Source organism: Oryctolagus cuniculus, chromosome 2 (assembly GCF_051225735.1).
Source record: "Oryctolagus cuniculus isolate XC-2025 breed Fujian yellow rabbit chromosome 2, ASM5122573v1, whole genome shotgun sequence".
NCBI lineage: Eukaryota > Metazoa > Chordata > Mammalia > Lagomorpha > Leporidae > Oryctolagus > Oryctolagus cuniculus.
Window position 1 is genome coordinate 2,873,280 of NC_142868.1, and position 20,012 is coordinate 2,893,291.

At 59.7% G+C, this 20,012-nt stretch overlaps 1 protein-coding gene across 13 annotated transcripts in view; it reads left to right on the forward strand.

Moving 5' to 3' along the window:
- The window catches only part of AFAP1 (actin filament associated protein 1), a 173,848-nt gene that overhangs the window by 117,579 nt on the left and 36,257 nt on the right, over positions 1-20,012 (forward strand). For all 13 annotated transcript variants that reach the window (XM_089325161.1, XM_089325224.1, XM_089325157.1 and 10 more), the window contains 3 exons: positions 652-756; positions 2,738-2,819; positions 11,551-11,700. In XM_089325161.1, coding sequence (XP_089181287.1) covers positions 652-756; positions 2,738-2,819; positions 11,551-11,700 — 337 coding nt within the window. The remainder of the gene's footprint in view (positions 1-651; positions 757-2,737; positions 2,820-11,550; positions 11,701-20,012) is intronic.

Sequence of the window (20,012 nt, forward strand, 5' to 3'; positions counted from 1 at the left end):
CCTCAATCACCGTGAACAGACTCGGGAGTCAGCCCAGGTTCTTCTCTCGCCCTCGGGCCTTCGTCTAACCCTCGGCAGGTCCTGCGGCCTCTCCACCAGTGCCTGCTGCACCCGGGCGTGCCCTGCGTGCCCGGCTGACTTCCTCCCGTGCCCCCTGCACCCGCGCCCCCTCCTCATCTCCTCGCAGCGCTCTGGGGTTTCCTTAAACTCTTCACGTCCACCACGGGCCTCCGTGCCGGCTGTGCCCTGCCTCGCCCCACCCCACTCCTCTGCACACGCCCGGGTCCTCCAGGCCGCCTGCTCTCGCGGCTTAAGCTTCACCCCTTGAGGCGTGCCCAGGTCTCGTGCTGCAGCAGCCACCCACGTTTTCGTTGACACAGCGTCTTCTGTCCTCTGTGTCTTTCTGTCGTCCTACATGCCCACCACGTTCTTGCTGGCCCTTTGCTGTGTTTGTGGTATCCGAGTGAGGTGGGGTGAAACTCGATGGCGGCACGCTCGTGCTCTGTGCGCCCAGAGCCTGCGGGGGCCCCGCAGCCGTGAATGAGTGAACAAGAGAGCCCTGTGAATCCCTCCGCCCGGACCCCGAGGTTGGCCCCTTATGGAAATCCGGCCTCCTCTGGGCGCACTCACACGCGTCTCTGCTGCTTTCAGGTCATCAAGGAGGCCCACGGTGGTGGCGGCGGCGGCGGCGGGCCCATGGCCCTGGAGTGCCCTCCTCCGTCCAGCTCCCCGGTGCACAAGGCAGAGCTGGAGAAGGTGAGAGCCGCCCTCACTGGAGTCCCCGTAGCACTCTGGGGGCTCCAGCGCCCCAGCTGCTCTGCTCCCGTTCAAGTGCCTGCTGTGTAGCAAGCCCGAGTCCTCGCCTCCCAGACCGCGCGCTCGTGGTGGCTCGCACGGAGAATGAGTGCCCAGGGCTGAGTTCTGAAAGCAGGCCTGTCTGTGTCTGGGGTACAGCAGGCGCTTCCTAGCTGAACGTCCTAATGCCGACCCGAGCAGAGCAGGCCCCCGCCTGCCGCCCTCTCCCACCTGCTCACTCTGCAGAGCTGCAGTGTGTACCGCAGCAGTGTGTACCCCAGCAGTGTGTACCCCAGCAGTGTGCACCCCAGCAGTGTATACCCCAGCAGTGTGTCCTGCAGCAGTGTGTACCGCAGCAGTGTGCACCCCAGCAGTGTGCACCCCAGCAGTGTGTACTCCAGCAGTGTGTACCGCAGCAGTGTGCACCCCAGCAGTGTGCACTCCAGCAGTGTGTACAGCCCGGCACCAGCTGTGTGCTTCATGCGTAACAGCCGCCACATCCTTGGAGACCCCTGGCCTGCTGCCACGAAGGCTTCAGTTGGTGGTCTGTGTCCTAGGAGCTGCCTGGACCCTCTGTGCAGCCCCGCCAGTGCACGGACAGATCCTTCTTTGTCACCCTGAGTTAGTCAGCACTCCCCCGAGGGACAGGACGGGCAGCTGTGTCTGTAGAAACAGACGTATTGTGAGGAGCTGGCCCGTGTGGCCCTGGAGCCTGCGGACCGAACCAGCGGCGTGGGCAGCCACAGGGACTGAGCAGGTGGACGGAGCAGATGGAGCGGGAAGGCCGCAGGCTGGGCAGCAGGCAGGGCCCAGGGCACGTGTGAGGCCACTCCCTCCACGGTGGCACCACAGGTGCTCGGGTGGAAGAGGAGGGAAACACCGTGTCGGCCAGAGGCCACCGTGGGATCCTAATGTAGTCAGTCCATCAGGCAGTCAAGTCCGAAACCTGACGAATCGCAGCCCCCTGGGGAGGGTCTGAGTAGTTTGCCTCAAATCTGTGTACATTCTGAGTGAATCTGTTACAAGCAGATACTTAACATTCACCCAGTTATTCGTGAATGCCAGAAGTGAATTCAGTGGACAATTTTAAGATTTTATTTTACGGAGCCGGCATTGTGGCGTGGTGGGTACAGCTGCTGCCTGCGACACCAGCATTCCACATGGGCTCCAGTCCACGTTCCAGCTGCCCACTTCTGATCTCCCTCCCGGCTGATGGCCTGGGGAAAGCAGCAGAGATGGCCCAGAGGATTGGGCTCCTGCCACTCACATGGGGGACCCCAGTGAAGGTACTGGCTCCTGGCTTTGGCCTGGCCCAGCGCTGGCTATTGTAGACATTTGGGGAGTGAACCAGTGGATGGAAGGTATCTCTCTCTGGGTCATTCTGACTTTCAAAAAAACTATTTAAAACACAGATTTTATTTTATTTACTTATATGAAAGGCAGTAGGATGCAGAGAGGGAGAGCATGCATGCATGTCTGTCCATTGACTCACTCCCCAACGGCTGAGTGGCCGGGTCTGCTCCAGGCCAAGGCCAGGAGCCCAGAACTCTGGGTCTACCATGTAAGTAGCAGGGGCCCAAGTGCCTGGGGCACCACCCACTGCTCTGCAGGGCGCATTAGCAGGGATCTGGATTGGAAATGGAGCAGCTGCCACTCCAGTACGGGACACCAGAGTTGCACAGATGGCTTGCTCGCTGCACCACGACCCTGGGCTCAGCAACGGAATAGCTGATTCTCCAAGAACCACACGCTTGGAAGGAAAATGCCTGTGAAGCGGTCAGGGCACCCTCGGCAGCCGCCTGTATCTCCGGCTCTAGGATCTCTGGGTCGTCGTGGGTTGGTCCCCATTTCCCTTCACTTTGACGTGGCTGTACTTGACCTCTCATACGTCCCATGCCAATGGGACTGTTGTAAGAGTGACGTGCGCTTGTTCTCCTTACAGAAGCTGTCATCAGAAAGACCCAGCTCGGACGGGGAAGGAGCTGTGGAAAATGGAGCTACCATGTGCAATGGAAGAGAGCAGGGTGAGTTCTGACTGCCGGCTTGTGTGAACACAGTCACGCCAGGCGTGGGAGTCGCACCTGTGAGCAGGGTGAGTTCTGACTGCCGGCTTGTGTGAACAGTCACACGGGGCCTGGGATTCGCACCTGTGAGCAGGGTGAGTTCTGACTGCCGGCTTGTGTGAACACAGTCACACCGGGCCTGGGAGTGCGACCTATGAGCATGCCCTGGGGCTTTGGAGATGTGAGTGTCCTTCTCATATACCACAGAAGCAGAGAACAGAGCCACTATCATGCATTACTCTGCCAGGACACAGGGGCGCTGTCACATATACGCTGACAGGGACACACGGGTGCTGTCACATATACACTGACAGGGACACACGGGTGCTGTCACAGATCACACTGACAGGGACACACGGGTGCTGTCACAGACACACTGACAGGGACACACGGGTGCTGTCAGACATACTGACAGGGACACACGGGTGCTGTCACAGATCACACTGATAGGGACACACGGGCGCTGTCACATATACACTGCCAGGGACACACGGGCGCTGTCACATATACACTGACAGGGACACACGGGCGCTGTCACAGATCACACTGCCAGGACACACGGGTGCTGTCACATATACACTGCCAGGGACACACGGGCGATGTCACATATACACTGACAGGGACACACAGGTGCTGTCACAGACACACTGACAGGGACACACGGGTGCTGTCACAGATCACACTGACAGGGACATACGGGCGCTGTCACAGATCACACTGACAGGGACACACGGGCGCTGTCACATAAACACTGCCAGGGACACACGGGGGCTGTCACATATACACTGACAGGGACACATGGGCGCTGTCACAGATCACACTGCCAGGGACACACGGGCGCTGTCACATATACACTGCCAGGGACACACGGGCGCTGTCACATACAACTGACAGGGACACACGGGGGCTGTCACATATACACTGACAGGACACACGGGCGCTGTCACAGATCACACTGCCAGGACACACGGGCGCTGTCACAGATCACACTGACAGGGACACACGGGGGCTGTCACAGATCACACTGACAGGGACACACGGAGGCTGTCACATATACACTGACAGGGACACACGGGTGCTGTCACAGATCACACTGACAGGGACACACGGGCGCTGTCACAGACACACTGACAGGGACACACGGGCACTGTAACAGATCACACTGCCAGGACACACGGGCGCTGTCACAGATCACACTGCCAGGACACATGGGTGCTGTAACAGATCACACTGACAGGGACACACGGGCGCTGTCACAGATCACACTGACAGGGACACATGAAGCTGTCACATATACACTGACAGGGACACATGGGTGCTGTCACAGATCACACTGACAGGGACACACGGGCGCTGTCACATATACACTGACAGGGACACATGGGTGATGTCACATATACACTGACGGACACACGGGTGCTGTCACAGATCACACTGACAGGGACACACGGGCACTGTAACAGATCACACTGCCAGGACACACGGGCGCTGTCACAGATCACACTGCCAGGACACATGGGTGCTGTCACAGATCACACTGACAGGGACACACGGGTGCTGTCACAGATCACACTGACAGGGACACACGGGGACTGTCACATATACACTGACAGGGACACACGGGCGATGTTTTATACACACTGTGTGTACTCAGTAGAGTCCCCTGTCAGGCGTGTTTTATACCCCCTGTGTGTACTGAGTCCATGTCCCCCGTCAGGCGTGTGTATACCCCCTGTGTGTACTGAGTCCATGTCCCCAACAGGCGTGTGTATACCCCCTGTGTGTACTGAGTCCATGTCCCCCGTCAGGCGTGTTGTATACACACTGTGTGTACTGAGTCCATGTCCCCCGTCAGGCGTGTTGTATACACCCTGTGTACTGAGTCCATGTCCCCCGTCAGGCGTGTTGTATACACACTGTGTACTGAGTCCATGTCCCCCATCAGGCGTGTTGTATACACTGTGTGTACTGAGTCCATGTCCCCCGTCAGGCGTGTTGTATACACTGTGTACTGAGTCCGTGTCCCCCGTCAGGCGTGTTGTATACACACTGTGTGTACTGAGTCCATGTCCCCCGTCAGGCGTGTTGTATACACACTGTGTGTACTGAGTCCATGTCACCCAACAGGCGTGTTGTATACACCCTGTGTGTACTGAGTCCATGTCACCCGTCAGGCGTGTTGTATACACACTGTGTACTGAGTCCATGTCCCCCGTCAGGCGTGTTGTATACACACTGTGTACTGAGTCCATGTCCCCCGTCAGGCGTGTTGTATACACACTGTGTACTGAGTCCATGTCCCCCGTCAGGTGTGTTGTATACACACTGTGTGTACTGAGTCCATGTCCCCCGTCAGGCGTGTTGTATACACACTGTGTACTGAGTCCATGTCCCCCGTCAGGCGTGTTGTATACACACTGTGTACTGAGTCCATGTCCCCCGTCAGGCGTGTTGTATACACACTGTGTGTACTGAGTCCATGTCCCCCGTCAGGCGTGTTGTATACACACTGTGTACTGAGTCCATGTCCCCCGTCAGGCGTGTTGTATACACACTGTGTGTACTGAGTCCATGTCCCCCGTCAGGTGTGTGTATACACACTGTGTGTACTGAGTCCATGTCCCCCGTCAGGCGTGTTGTATACACACTGTGTACTGAGTCCATGTCCCCCGTCAGCGTGTTGTATACACACTGTGTACTGAGTCCATGTCCCCCGTCAGGCGTGTTGTATACACACTGTGTACTGAGTCCATGTCCCCCGTCAGGCGTGTTGTATACACTGTGTGTACTGAGTCCATGTCCCCCGTCAGGCGTGTTGTATACACACTGTGTGTACTGAGTCCATGTCCCCCGTCAGGCGTGTTGTATACACACTGTGTACTGAGTCCATGTCCCCCGTCAGGCGTGTGTATACACACTGTGTACTGAGTCCATGTCCCCCGTCAGGCGTGTTGTATACACACTGTGTGTACTGAGTCCATGTCCCCCGTCAGGCGTGTTGTATACACACTGTGTACTGAGTCCATGTCCCCCGTCAGGCGTGTGTATACACACTGTGTACTGAGTCCATGTCCCCCGTCAGGCGTGTTGTATACACACTGTGTGTACTGAGTCCATGTCCCCCGTCAGGCGTGTTGTATACACACTGTGTACTGAGTCCATGTCCCCCGTCAGGCGTGTTGTATACACACTGTGTGTACTGAGTCCATGTCCCCCGTCAGGCGTGTTGTATACACACTGTGTGTACTGAGTCCATGTCCCCCGTCAGGCGTGTTGTATACACACTGTGTACTGAGTCCATGTCCCCCGTCAGGCGTGTTGTATACCCACTGTGTGTACTGAGTCCATGTCCCCCGTCAGGCGTGTTGTATACACACTATGTGTACTGAGTCCATGTCCCCCGTCAGGTGTGTGTATACACACTGTGTACTGAGTCCATGTCCCCCGTCAGGCGTGTTGTATACACACTGTGTGTACTGAGTCCATGTCCCCCGTCAGGCGTGTTGTATACACACTGTGTACTGAGTCCATGTCCCCCGTCAGGCGTGTTGTATACACACTGTGTACTGAGTCCATGTCCCCCGTCAGGCGTGTTGTATACACACTGTGTACTGAGTCCATGTCCCCCGTCAGGCGTGTGTATACACACTGTGTGTACTGAGTCCATGTCCCCCGTCAGGCGTGTTGTATACACACTGTGTGTACTGAGTCCATGTCCCCCGTCAGGCGTGTTGTATACACACTGTGTGTACTGAGTCCATGTCCCCTGTCAGGCGTGTTGTATACACACTGTGTGTACTGAGTCCATGTCCCCCGTCAGGCGTGTTGTATACACACTGTGTACTGAGTCCATGTCCCCCGTCAGGCGTGTTGTATACACACTGTGTACTGAGTCCATGTCCCCCGTCAGGTGTGTTGTATACACACTGTGTGTACTGAGTCCATGTCCCCCGTCAGGCGTGTTGTATACACACTGTGTACTGAGTCCATGTCCCCCGTCAGGCGTGTTGTATACACACTGTGTACTGAGTCCATGTCCCCCGTCAGGCGTGTTGTATACACACTGTGTGTACTGAGTCCATGTCCCCCGTCAGGTGTGTATATACACACTGTGTGTACTGAGTCCATGTCCCCCGTCAGGCGTGTTGTATACACACTGTGTGTACTGAGTCCATGTCCCCCGTCAGGTGTGTGTATACACACTGTGTGTACTGAGTCCATGTCCCCCGTCAGGCGTGTTGTATACACACTGTGTACTGAGTCCATGTCCCCCGTCAGCGTGTTGTATACACACTGTGTACTGAGTCCATGTCCCCCGTCAGGCGTGTTGTATACACACTGTGTACTGAGTCCATGTCCCCCGTCAGGCGTGTTGTATACACTGTGTGTACTGAGTCCATGTCCCCCGTCAGGCGTGTTGTATACACACTGTGTGTACTGAGTCCATGTCCCCCGTCAGGCGTGTTGTATACACACTGTGTACTGAGTCCATGTCCCCCGTCAGGCGTGTGTATACACACTGTGTACTGAGTCCATGTCCCCCGTCAGGCGTGTTGTATACACACTGTGTGTACTGAGTCCATGTCCCCCGTCAGGCGTGTTGTATACACACTGTGTACTGAGTCCATGTCCCCCGTCAGGCGTGTTGTATACACACTGTGTGTACTGAGTCCATGTCCCCCGTCAGGCGTGTTGTATACACACTGTGTGTACTGAGTCCATGTCCCCCATCAGGCGTGTTGTATACACTGTGTGTACTGAGTCCATGTCCCCCGTCAGGTGTGTGTATACACACTGTGTACTGAGTCCATGTCCCCCGTCAGGCGTGTTGTATACACACTGTGTGTACTGAGTCCATGTCCCCCGTCAGGCGTGTTGTATACACACTGTGTACTGAGTCCATGTCCCCCGTCAGGCGTGTTGTATACCCACTGTGTGTACTGAGTCCATGTCCCCCGTCAGGCGTGTTGTATACACACTGTGTGTACTGAGTCCATGTCCCCCGTCAGGCGTGTTGTATACACACTGTGTGTACTGAGTCCATGTCCCCCGTCAGGCGTGTTGTATACACACTGTGTACTGAGTCCATGTCACCCGTCAGGCGTGTTGTATACACACTGTGTACTGAGTCCATGTCCCCCGTCAGGCGTGTTGTATACACACTGTGTACTGAGTCCATGTCCCCCGTCAGGCGTGTTGTATACACACTGTGTGTACTGAGTCCATGTCCCCCGTCAGGCGTGTTGTATACACACTGTGTACTGAGTCCATGTCCCCCGTCAGGTGTGTTGTATACACACTGTGTGTACTGAGTCCATGTCCCCCGTCAGGCGTGTTGTATACACACTGTGTGTACTCAGTCCATGTCCCCCGTCAGGCGTGTTGTATACACACTGTGTACTGAGTCCATGTCCCCCGTCAGCGTGTTGTATACACACTGTGTACTGAGTCCATGTCCCCCGTCAGGCGTGTTGTATACACTGTGTGTACTGAGTCCATGTCCCCCGTCAGGCGTGTTGTATACACACTGTGTGTACTGAGTCCATGTCCCCCGTCAGGCGTGTTGTATACACACTGTGTACTGAGTCCATGTCCCCCATCAGGTGTGTGTATACACACTGTGTACTGAGTCCATGTCCCCCGTCAGGTGTGTTGTATACACACTGTGTACACTGAGTCCATGTCCCCCGTCAGGCGTGTTGTATACACACTGTGTACTGAGTCCATGTCCCCCGTCAGGCGTGTTGTATACATAGCTCCCCGTCTGTGGCAGGACTCTCCTTCCGTAAACGTGAGAACTGACACTGTGCTCGTTGGACCTGCGACCTGTCCCCTGCCCTTCGTTGCTTGAGTGTAGGAGGCGTTTATCTGCGCTGCCTTGAAGTCACCCAGTCAAACGGCAGCCCAGGCCACATTGAGAGGTTCACGCTGCAAGGGCGCGAGGTCTGGTCTCCTCTCCTCTGAGTGTGCTGAGTGTAATTTGGCCTGCCCACCGGAAGTCGTTCTGTGGAAGGTGCCATCTGTGTCTCCCTGGGGCACACGATGTGTCACCAGGGCTGGGAGAGCCCTGAGATGCCCTGACACACAGCCTGGTGTTCCGCTCCGGGGTTGCGTGCGGCAAGCCTTGGCTTACTGCTCCATTTCCTTGTGTTCTGCTTCTTCCCCAGACGTGCCAGGTGGAATCAGGTTCTGCCGATGTGTGTCTGGACGTGCGTGTCAGTGAACGCGTCTGTGTTTGAAATCCCGCTTTCTTTTCGTGAGAGCAGCCCTCTGTACTTGGGAATTAGACGGTGACCTCGGCTCGGACAGCAGCCCTGTCCCTGGCCTGGACTTTGGGTATAGTGTGGTCACGGCACAGGGCTCCGCGCACCGCCTCCTGTGTGGTCGCACTCCGGCTGCTCACTCCTGGCCGGTCTGCAGTTGAGGGATTACCAGGAAGCCGCCCCTGCTCGGCCAGGTGGAGTCGCGGCGCTGTCTGCAGACCACAGACAGTCCTGCGCCGCCCAGCCTCCCCCGCGTGCGGGCCCAGCTGAGGGTGGGGTCCCTGTCCACTGCGTGTGGTCCGCGCCGCAGGAGCAGCTGGACCCTCACGCCCTCTTCCCCTGGGTGGGACCCCTGCGTTGGCGAGCCAGAGCAGCGTGAACTTTGGCGCACGAGTGGGTGAGCTGTGGGTGCTGCAGCCCGTGAGGCCCAGGAGCTGAGGTCCCGCGCGGGAGCATCTGCCGGTGGGCGAGTGGGTGCGCTTGCTTCCTCCCAGCAGCCTGTGGGGTCACAGGACCTGTCCGGGCCCTGGTGTGGACCACTGACAGACGCCAAGTCAGCCTTGCTTCGGCGGTCTAGCTGCCGTCGCGCGGCCGCGTCGTCTGGGCTCTCGCATGCTCTGACTCCGGGGAGTCTGTGGGTTTGCTGCTCGACCCCCTCGCACCGCTGCGTTCTGCCTCCCGTTGAGACACAGCTTCACGCCGTCCTCGAAGGTTTCCTTCTCATGTTCCTACGTGCTGCGCTTTCTCTTCCAAGTGCGACCTAACTTCTGCTTTTGCAGAAAAGTTCACCAGTGGGTGTTCAAGGCCAGAGAGCACGGACTCCCCTCTCAGCCCTGGAGCCAGGGTCCAGGCAGGAGCAGGTCAGCGGCGAGGGGAGAATCTGGAGGCCCAGCTGGGTGAGGCGAGCTGGCCGCTGCCCCCGGCTCCCGGGCCTGCCCCTGGGCGCCCACCTGGCTCTCGACTGTCCTCTGCCAGCAGCAGCCTCTGTGAAGCCGAGCTGGGGCAGGTCCATGGAAAAGCTTGTCCTCGGGATGTCTGGACGCGGCCACGCGGGTTTGTCCACCTTTGCACCTGGTGTGGTCACGCCAAAGCCAAAGCCGCCCAGCTGTGCCGACTGCAGATCTGTCTGGTGGTGACAAGGAGGAGCCGTGCCTTTGGACTCTGGGGCTGAGAGGGGCGCTCAGTGTGTTACAGTCAAGGGGGGAAGGGCGGAGTGGACTTCCTGCGTCCTTGCCGGACTTGAGGCCTTCGTCCGGACCGTCGGAAGTAACACAGAGTGCGGGGCTGTGCCGGTTCCTGTGCTGGTGCAGCTGTAACAGGACAGCGCGGGCCACCCGGGTAACCACAGGCGGTGCTCCTCACCATCGGAGGCTGGAAGCCCCAGGGAGGCGCCGTCGGGGTTGGCTCCCAGCACGGCCTCGCTCCCTGGCTTGCAGACGGCTGCCTTGTCCCTGAGCCCTCGTGCGGCCTGTCTTCCATGCGTGTGTCCCCTCCTCCTGCAGGGACCCTGTCCTGTCGAACGACTCGCCCAACAAGCTCGTCCCACCTTAGTTGTCCACTTAGAGGTCCCCTCCCAACACACAGCCACGCTGGGGGTCGGGCCACCAACACCGCATCCGTTCAGTCTGACGCGGTGTTTGCCCTGAGACTTGGAGAGCTGGTGTTTAGCTGTCAGGACCGCCTGCCTCAGACGTGGACTGGTGAGAGCAGTGCACAGACCTCGCTGAGTGGGGCGGGGTGGCAGAGTGCACACAGGGAGGGGGCCGTCTCCCCCCGCTCCCCACCACGGGACACTGAAACGGAGGGAACCACTTCTACGCAAGATCCTGATGGATTTATGCATTGACAGTTAGTTCCTAGCTGGCCTCTGTCCACTCTGTCCAGGACAAACAGCAGAGCGGGCTGGAGGTGGGCGGCCGGCAGGTGGCCCGGAGGTTCCTGGAGGTGAGGGGCTCTGCCAGCGGGACGGCAGCTAGACCGGCATCTGTCGGCCCGCAGACCCCCGGGCCTTGTGCAGCCTGACAGCCGGCGGCGCGTCGCTGGGGCCGGCCTTGCCCGCATGTTCCTCCGTGAGATTGGCGGGCGGGCTCTCTGTGACCGAGCTCTCCGCGCCTCCCAGCCCCAGACAGGCTTTCTCTGACCGCGAGGCCGCTCCCTAACAGTCTCTGACCACGAGGCCGCTTCCCCAGACCCTGTTCTTGATTCCCACGAGCTGCTCACCGCCATTTGCCGTCCTCGTGTGTCTGCGTGGTTTGTGCGCTGTTCTCAGATCCCAAGAGCAGCCCCGTTCCCTGCTGTGACCCCAGCAGCTACCACACGGCAGGTGCTCGCCGCGTAAACTCGGGGAGAAAGAAGTGGGTTGTGACTGCTGCTTTATTTTTTCTGATTGACGTGTACAACTAAACGTGCTTTGTGACCGTTGTTGACAGTGAAGAGGAAGAAAAGTGCCAAGTCAGAGGCCAAGGGAACCGTGCCCAAAGTCACTGGGAAAAAAATCACCAAGATCATCGGCCTGGGAAAGAAAAAGCCATCCACGGACGAGCAGACCTCATCGGCGGAGGAGGACGTGCCCACGTGCGGTAAGCTGCGCCTCGGCCAGGGTCGGGGCCTGCACCCCAGGTGCGGTGCTTGCGAGCGCCCTCCGTGCAGGTACGCGGCTGCCAGGTGCAGCCAGGGCTGGGCACTGAGCCCCCGCACTCCTGGCGACCGTCCCCCGGGAATCGCCTCACGTCCACCCCCCACCCCACCCCATCAGCAGAAGACCTGGCAGGGCGTGGCGGAGATCTCGGAGGGTCCTCCAAGACTTTAAAGGGAAATGCTCTCTCAGATCCTGCCAAGTCCTCTCAAACCCTTGTGAGTATTCTTAAACTAGAGCGGGACGTGCGCGTCGGTGAACAGGGAAGGAGTGCAAAGGCCACACATCCAGGACTTGAGCGCGCTTCTTTCCCTGGGGCTGAGAGACAGGAGGGAGCTTTGTCACAGTGCGAGGTTCTCGGACCTCAGCTTCCGACCTGGCCCCACTGGTGGCCGCCTCCCCTCGTCTCCAGCAGCTGCTGTTGGCCAGGGACGGGGGACCCAAACAGCCCCGTCCTCATGCGTGCAGTCCAGGTACAAACCAGTAACACAGAAATGAGCCCGTCTGATGGTCAGTCTGTCTGGTCAGGCCCGGGAGGGGAAAGCAGAAGGGGGTGAGGATCAACAGGGAGAAGAGCTGGACCGGGGGGTGGCTGGGGGCGGCTGGGGCAGCCTCTGAAGAGTGGGAGAACCGTGCAGCGTTGCTGATAAGAGGGAAACGCGATGCGCCCAAGCCACGCGCATCAGCCATCTCCAAACCTTGGGCAGGCTGTCATGTTGCACACTAGCTTCCCCTCCGTGTGAGCCCTTCACTGCTTTCCTTTGTACGGTCGTTCTTCCTACTCCCTCCCCCCCCCCCCCCCGCAGTGTCCCTGCTGTCCAGGGTGTCGGGTTTTATTTGGGGGCTGCCCCGAGTGCATGGAGTGGGCAGTACCCACAGAGATGAATTTAGCCAGCAGGGGCCGACTCCCAGCCTGTGAGCTCATGCTGAAAGGGCTGGCGCAGGGGACAGTCCCGGGGGCTGGGGGTCCGTGCCGCACGTCAGAGGAGCCAGGAGCCGAGCCTCGTGCTGCGTCCTGCAGGGGAAACCGGGCGAGTTCTTAGCTGCCTCCTGGGTTTTGTAGCTGCGGTTCCAGGGTGCCTCATGCTGCCCACTTAGGGAAGACATGGGGGTGGTCTGGGGACAGGAGTGAAGGCGTCGTGTGGTCCCGGGTGGCCTCTCGGGGAGGGCCTGTCCCAGTCAGAGGGGCCGCCTGGGGTGAGTGCGGCGGGAAGACTGGTGGCACACCAGGGGACCGTGGTTTCGGAGCCTGGTGGGTCCTGAGGCCCAGAGGCGGGCCAGCTGTCACTCTCGTCGTTCCACCGCCTCCTGATCCCGCCCAGAGCTGACGCATACGCAGGTGACACGGCGCTGTCACAGAGCGGGCAGCAGAGTCGCTGCCGCCACGGTGCCCTTCCTGAGCTCGTGGCCATGTCCCCTCTTACTCCAACCCTGGGTGAGCGAGGAGTTAGCGTCGCGAGATGGAAAGAATTATCCAGCCAAAAATAACCCAAGTTTTTAGTTTTGTTTTCCTATTTAAAAATGTATTTATTTATTTATTTGAAAGGTAGAGTTATTAGCAGAAATGGGTGGTAGATTCCTGTCCTTGTGCAAGAAAGAATTCAGACATGAGATGGTGAGCAGTGGTCAGCAAGGTGGCGAGGTTTACTGGGGCCGGGCGTCCATCAGAACGAATGGGACAGACTCAGAGAGAGAGAGAGCGAGAGAGCGCGTGCCCGGTCACTCAGCCTGGGAGAGCAAGGTCAGGTGGGTAAATGGAGCGACTGCACCTGGCGGGCCAGGCCGGCGGCTCAGCAGAGAGCGGGGAACTGAGCCTGCGCGGTCTGTGCTCAGAGTGGGGCTTGTGAGGGAAGGGGTCCAGGTCCTCCGCCGTTCTTCCCTGCCCCCGCCCCGACCTCATCCTCTACTCCTCCAGGACGCGGGTTGCTGCGTGTGCATCGGGTGAACTCCCTCCCAGGGGCTCGTTACTCAGCGCCGGTAGACTGGGGCCCGCCTGGCACGGGCAGAGGGGTCTCCCCAGGGCGCCTGCCTGGAGGAAGGCTGGGCAGGTGTCCCTGCTCGGGGGTGTCAGGCTGGGACCCCACGTGGTGCTGAGCAGAGAGGACGCTCCGGGGGGCTGAGACCCCTGGGCGGTCATCAGGGCCGGGCAGGACTTCAGAGTGGGAGACCTGGGTGCAGAGAGGACGCTCCAGGGGGCTGAGACCTGGGCGGTCATCAGGGCCGGGCAGACTTCAGAGTGGGAGACCTGGGTGCTTCCAAGCTGAGCTGTACAGGCTCAGTTTCCCCTGGGCCCCTCTCTCACACACGCAGGCTAACATCCAGCTTCCTAGCTAAGAGTTACCTAGAGAGAGGGAGAGACAGTGAGACCATCCATCCGCTGGTTCACTCCCCAGTTGGCTACAATGGCTGGAGCTGGGCTGATCTGAAGCCAGGAGCCAGGCGCTTCTGGGTCTCCCATGTGGGTGCTGAGGCTCAAACACTTAGACCATCCTCCGCTGCTTTCCCAGGCACACTGGCAGGGAGCTGGATTAGAAGTGGAGCAGCCGGGACTCAAACCAGTGCCCAAATGGATGCCGGGGTCACGGGCTGGCAGCTGAACGTATTACACAACACCGGTGCCGGCAGATGTCATTAGAATGTGACTGCCGTGGCTTCCTCTGTGTTTAGTTTTTAATTCTGGTCCTCTTCTTGCTGGTGGTGATGGAACCTATGTTTTAGATCTGTTCTTTTTTCCCACTAGGCTAGAAAGCAGATTGTCCAAGCGTACGACGTGGAGTGGGATGGGCATGTGACGTCATGGGTAGCGCGCGAGCTTTGTCAGTGGACTGGCTTTGCCCACTGTGCCACAGCACCTTTCTGCACTGCCGAAGGCCAGTGGGGAAAGCAGGAATTTTCATGAGACGCAGCTAAACCTTAATGGGGCAGGAATCCAGAAACGCCCCTCCCCAGTGAGGCCCTGATTCTAGAGAGGACGCCTGGCTTGCTCGGGTCACACAGCTCCCAGCCCAGCTCTGCTGACCGCCCGAGTGCTGGCCTGCCAGTCCTGGCACCTCTGACAGCTGGCGGGGCGTCTGGGTGGGCGAGCGCGGGAGCAGGGCCTCCGCCGGGCGTCTCCATGGGCAAGTGCGGGAGCAGGGCCTCCGCGGGGCGTCTGCGTGGGCGAGCGCTGGAGCAGGGCCTCCGCGGGGCGTCTGCGTGGACGAGGGCGGGAGCAGAGTCTCCGCGGGGCCTCTGGTGGGCGAACGCGGGAGCAGGGCCTCCGCGGGGCGTCTGCGTGGGCAAGGGCGGGAGCAGGGCCTCCGCGGGGCCTCTGGTGGACGAACGCGGGAGCAGGGTCTCCGCGGGGTGTCTGCGTGGGCAAGCGCGGGAGCAGGGTCTCCGCGGGGCGCCTGCGTGGACAAGGGTGGGAGCAGGGCCTCCGCGGGGCGTCTGCGTGGGCGAGCGCGGGAGCAGGGTCTCCGCAGGGCCTCTGGTGGGCGAGCGCGGGAGCAGGGTGTCCTGGTTTCTCATCACAGCGGGCCGCCCTCGTCACTCCGCCTCTGTCAGCAGAGCCTCCTCTGTGCACTAGCTCTTTCTTTTTCCCCAGTGAAACCTTCTATTTAGTGAGTCCAGATTTCCCAAGTAGAACCTCAGGAATGTAGTGATTCTTCCCACCACGCCCCACCTCCTCCCTCTCCCTCTCCCAGCCCCATTCTCCCTTAAGACCCATTTTCAATTAACTTTTACACAGAAGACCAACTCTGTGCTAAGTAAAGATCTCAACAATTTGCGCACACACACACAATGTTTGAGAACAAGTTTTGCAGTTAATTCTCATAATACAAACTCACTGGGGACAGAGGTCCTGCATGGGAAGTAAGTGCACAGTGACTCCTGTTGTTAATTTAACAATTAACACCCTTATGTGTGATGTCAGTGACCACCCGAGGCTCTTGACATGAGCGGCCTAGGCTATGGAAGCCTTTTGAGTCCACAGACTCCCTCAGTGTTTAGACAAGACCGTAGTCAAAGTGGAAGTTCTCTCCTCCCTTCAGAGAAAGGTACCTCCTTCCTTGATGGCCCTTTCTTTCCACTGGGTCTCACTCGCAGAGATCTTTCATGTAGAACATTTTTTGCCACAGTGTCTCAGCTTTCCATGCCTGAAATGCTCTCATGGGCTTTTCAGCCAGAACAGCATGCCTTAAGGGCTGATTCTGAGGTCAGAGTGCACACGGGATCTTAAAACTCATCCAGGTCCTTGCTGGGGCAGGGGAGAGCGGAGACTGAGGAAAGGAAAGACGAGCAGTGACCATCTCGTTAGTGCACCTGCAGGGACTGGATAGAGGCCAGGAGCCCGTCCTGCCGAGCAGAGTCTCTGCGGGGAGTGAGTGCGCAGCTGCGGGGCCCCGGGAGCCCATCCTGCCGAGCAGGGTCTCTGCGGGGAGTGAATGCGCAGCTGCGGGGCCCCGGGAGCCCATCCTGCCGAGCAGGGTCTCTGCGGGGAGTGAATGCGCAGCTGCGGGGCCCCGGGAGCCCATCCTGCCGAGCAGGGTCTCTGCGGGGAGTGAGTGCACAGCTGCGGGGCCCCGGGAGCCCATCCTGCCAAGCAGGGTCTCTGCGGGGAGTGAGTGCACAGCTGCGGGGCCCCGGGCAGTGCAGCAGAGAGGGCAGCAACGCCTCCTGGGAGCCCCTGAGAACAGTGTGCGCCCCGGCCCGCCAGCGCAACATGGTCATCTGACCACCTGAGCCCTCGGTGCGCCATAGAAATGCTGTGGCTGCAGGATTCGTGGCAGCCCCGGCCTGGCTTAGCAGGCCCACCGGGGCCTGTGGCTGCCCCTTGTTCTGGGTCCCTGCCTCTTCTGTAGCGTTCAGCCTAGGTTGAGCTAGATCACACCCGCCAGTAGACGGTAAGATCTGACAGGTAAAAAGTGTCTCGTGGACCTGCCCTTCCCGCCTTGCGGGTCCCAGACTGGTGTCCAGTTCTTTGCTCTTCCACAGCCCTTCCCATCTGTTTCTTCTTTGTGTCTCTCTCGGCCAGCAGATGGGGTTGGGGCCTGGACTAACCGTGTCACTGCACTGAGACCGCCCCTGTCCTGTGGCCCAGCTCAGGGCTCTGGCTGTGTCGGAGCCGGGGTGAGGCGCTCACCTTTCTGATCCCCAGCGTCTAGCGGGCGCCAGGGCTCAGCAGCCAGTGAGTCCCTGGCGCACCTCACCTGCTGTCACAGGGCCTCGGCTCCCGTGTCTGTGTGATGGGCTCCGTACTTAGGCGCCGTGGCTTCCTTGGACACTGAAGGGCGCTGAGCTCCGTGCCTGGCTCATAATCTGCTCAGTTAGTGGTCACTGCATTCGCCCATTTGCTTGTCTAACAGGCTTTAAAAAAGAACACTTAGTGATTGATTTGTTTGTATTTATTTGAAAGAGAGAAAAAGGGAGAGAGTCATCTTCCACTCATCGGCTCACTCCCCAAACGTCTGCAGCAGCCAGGGCTGGACCAAGCCGGTCAGAAGCCCAGAACTCAGTCCTGGTCTCTCATGTGGGTGGCAGGAACCCCAACACTGGGCCTCCCAGGGGATGCGTTAGCAGGCAGCTGGGACTGGAAGCGTGGCCAGCCTCGAGCCAGGCACTCTCACAGGGGATGTGGTTGTCCCAAGCAGTGTCTTTAACTACCAAACACCGCCCTGTGTCTTTTTTTTTTTTTTTTTTTTTTTTTTTTTTTTTTTTTTTTTTGACAGGCAGAGTGGACAGTGAGAGAGAGAGACAGAGAGAAAGGTCTTCCTTTTGCCGTTGGTTCACCCTCCAATGGCCGCCGCGGCCGGCGCGCTGCGGCCGGCGCACCGCGCTGATCCGATGGCAGGAGCCAGGAGCCAGGTGCTTTTCCTGGTCTCCCATGGGGTGCAGGGCCCAAGCACCTGGGCCATCCTCCACTGCACTCCCTGGCCACAGCAGAGAGCTGGCCTGGAAGAGGGGCAACCGGGACAGAATCCGGCGCCCCAACCGGGACTAGAACCCGGTGTGCCGGCGCCGCTAGGCGGAGGATTAGCCTAGTGAGCCGCGGCGCCGGCCGTCTTTTTAGAAAGGGGACGTGAGCCCCACCCAGGGCCACGTGAGCACAGGGCCGGGGAGCGGCACAGGTGACGAGAGCTGTGGAGGCTGGGACGGGTGCGAGGCGGGGCGGCGGGGCGGCGGGGCGGCGGCCTGCGCCGCATCTTCAGGACCAGGCAGGTGTTTCCAGGCCTCTGCCTGCCGGGTTCTGGGGCCTCCGGCAGCGTTCAGTGGCAGGATCCCGGCACACACAGGACAGCTGCACTTCCCACTGCGTGTGTCCGCCTCCGCCCCCGAGCAGGGAGGGAGGGTGCATCCTCAGCCCAAGGCCCCGTGCCCGGCACTGCTGTGCCCGCTGCTCGGCCTGAGCCCGTGGGGACACAGGACCTCACGGCTGCCTCCGTCCGGTGCTGCTTCCGGGGAGCGCCTTCTCAGGCCGCGCGCGCAGCAGGTGGTACGTGTGCTTGCTGGAGGGTCGGATGCCCCCAGGAGTGCGGCGCGTTCGGGCCACGAGTACCCGAGGCGCGGTCGCCTCTCCGGCAGGCCCGACCGTGCCTTCCTGAGAGAGTGGAAGCTTGGCCCCACTTCTGAAAGTCTCCCTGCCTGCATTCAGGAGCCACCTAGGGCACCCGGCGCAGTGGCCGGGGAGGCTCCTGTCGCTTCCGCCGCCGCCTGTATATTTTGTTGGTTTCATCTCAGGCCCATAAAGCTAATTTTATATAAAGTTCTGAGTAAACCTCTTCGTGCAGTCTTGCCATGGTGCTGCAGCTTCCTTTAGAATTTGGGGCAGAAACAACCTCAAAACATGAAGCTGAAACTGGCAAGCTGTTTAGACACGGTAGCACCCTGCAGTAATCAGCTGAGGGAGGCCCCGAACCGTGAGGGTCGAATCATCCACGGCCGCCCCGGGGGTTCCCGCGCTCGGCGCGCTCCGCGGGTTCCCGCGGCGGGGCTGCCACCGTCCTGCCGGGCTTCTCCCTGCTCCCCACCCAGAACACGCCACTTGGGGCCACCACTTTCTGAGAACAGAGTGGACAGTGGACCTATGACTGTGGGGCTTCCTGTTTATGTAAACACGTCTGTACCCACGGCGATTATTTTCCCTTCTTGAAACAGTAAATAAATCCAGGGAAGGCACTAAAATAGGGTAACGTCCCACGAAGTCGTGCTTTACATAAATGTCAGTGTGTCCCGTAGACCACTGCTTTTGTGGATGAAAGGTCAGGGAGCTCACTGAGTGGTGGCGCTGGGCGGGATTCTGTCGGGGAAGGCAGCGGCGTGGAGGTCTGTGCGCCCCCTCCCCAGGCTGCTGGCGCTGCTGCCCGCACGCTCACAGAAGGGGAACGCAGGGAGCCCTGCGGACAGCGCACGCCTTCCCCTGGACTCAGTTTAAACTGTTTTCCTTTCCTTCTCTTTCCCTCTCCCGCTCTCCCTCCCTCCCCTCCTTCTAAGGTAGAGTTACAGGAGGGAGACGTCTTCCATCCACTGGTTCACTGCCCAAATGGCCACAACGGCCAGGGCTGGGCCAGTCTGAAGCCAGGAGCCTGGGGCTTCTTCCGGGTCTCCCACGTGGGCGCAGGGGCCCCAGGACCTGGGCCATCTTCCACTGCTTTCCCAGGCCACAGCAGAGAGCTGGATCGGGAATGGAGCAGCCGGGTCTTGAACTGGCGCCCATATGGGATGCTGGCGCCACAGGCAGCAGCTTAACCTGCTGTGCCACAGCCGCCGCCCCGGCTTCAGTTTTTAAGTCTGCATTGGAGCCGTCCACTTACCTGACGTGATTCCAAGTCCTCTGCAGGAAGGCCGGGCTCTGCGCTGTCTTCTAGGTCCCTGGTGGGTTCCAGGCTCAGTTTCTTCTGCCCTCCTGCAGCCCTGGGAGAATGCCCCCCGTCCCTGGCCACGCTGAGAGCTCAGCTGCTGCCCACCCCACAGCCCCTGTGTCCCGGGGCGGAGCGGAGGGTGCGTCAGCCGCCACCTACGGCAGGCCCCCCCGAGTGCCCCTGTGTCCCAGGGCGGAGCGGAGGGTGCACCAGCTGCCACCTACGGCAGGCCCCCGCAGTGACCTGGGGCTCCGTGCGAGGCATCGCCAGCTGTGCCCGAGCAGCCTGTCCTGCGGGCTCCTGCCTGTCCTGAGGGTCCTGCCTGTCCTGAGGGTCCTGCCTGTCCTGAGGGCTCCTGCCTGTCCTGAGGGTCCTGCCTGTCCTGAGGGCTCCTGCCTGTCCTGAGGGTCCTGCC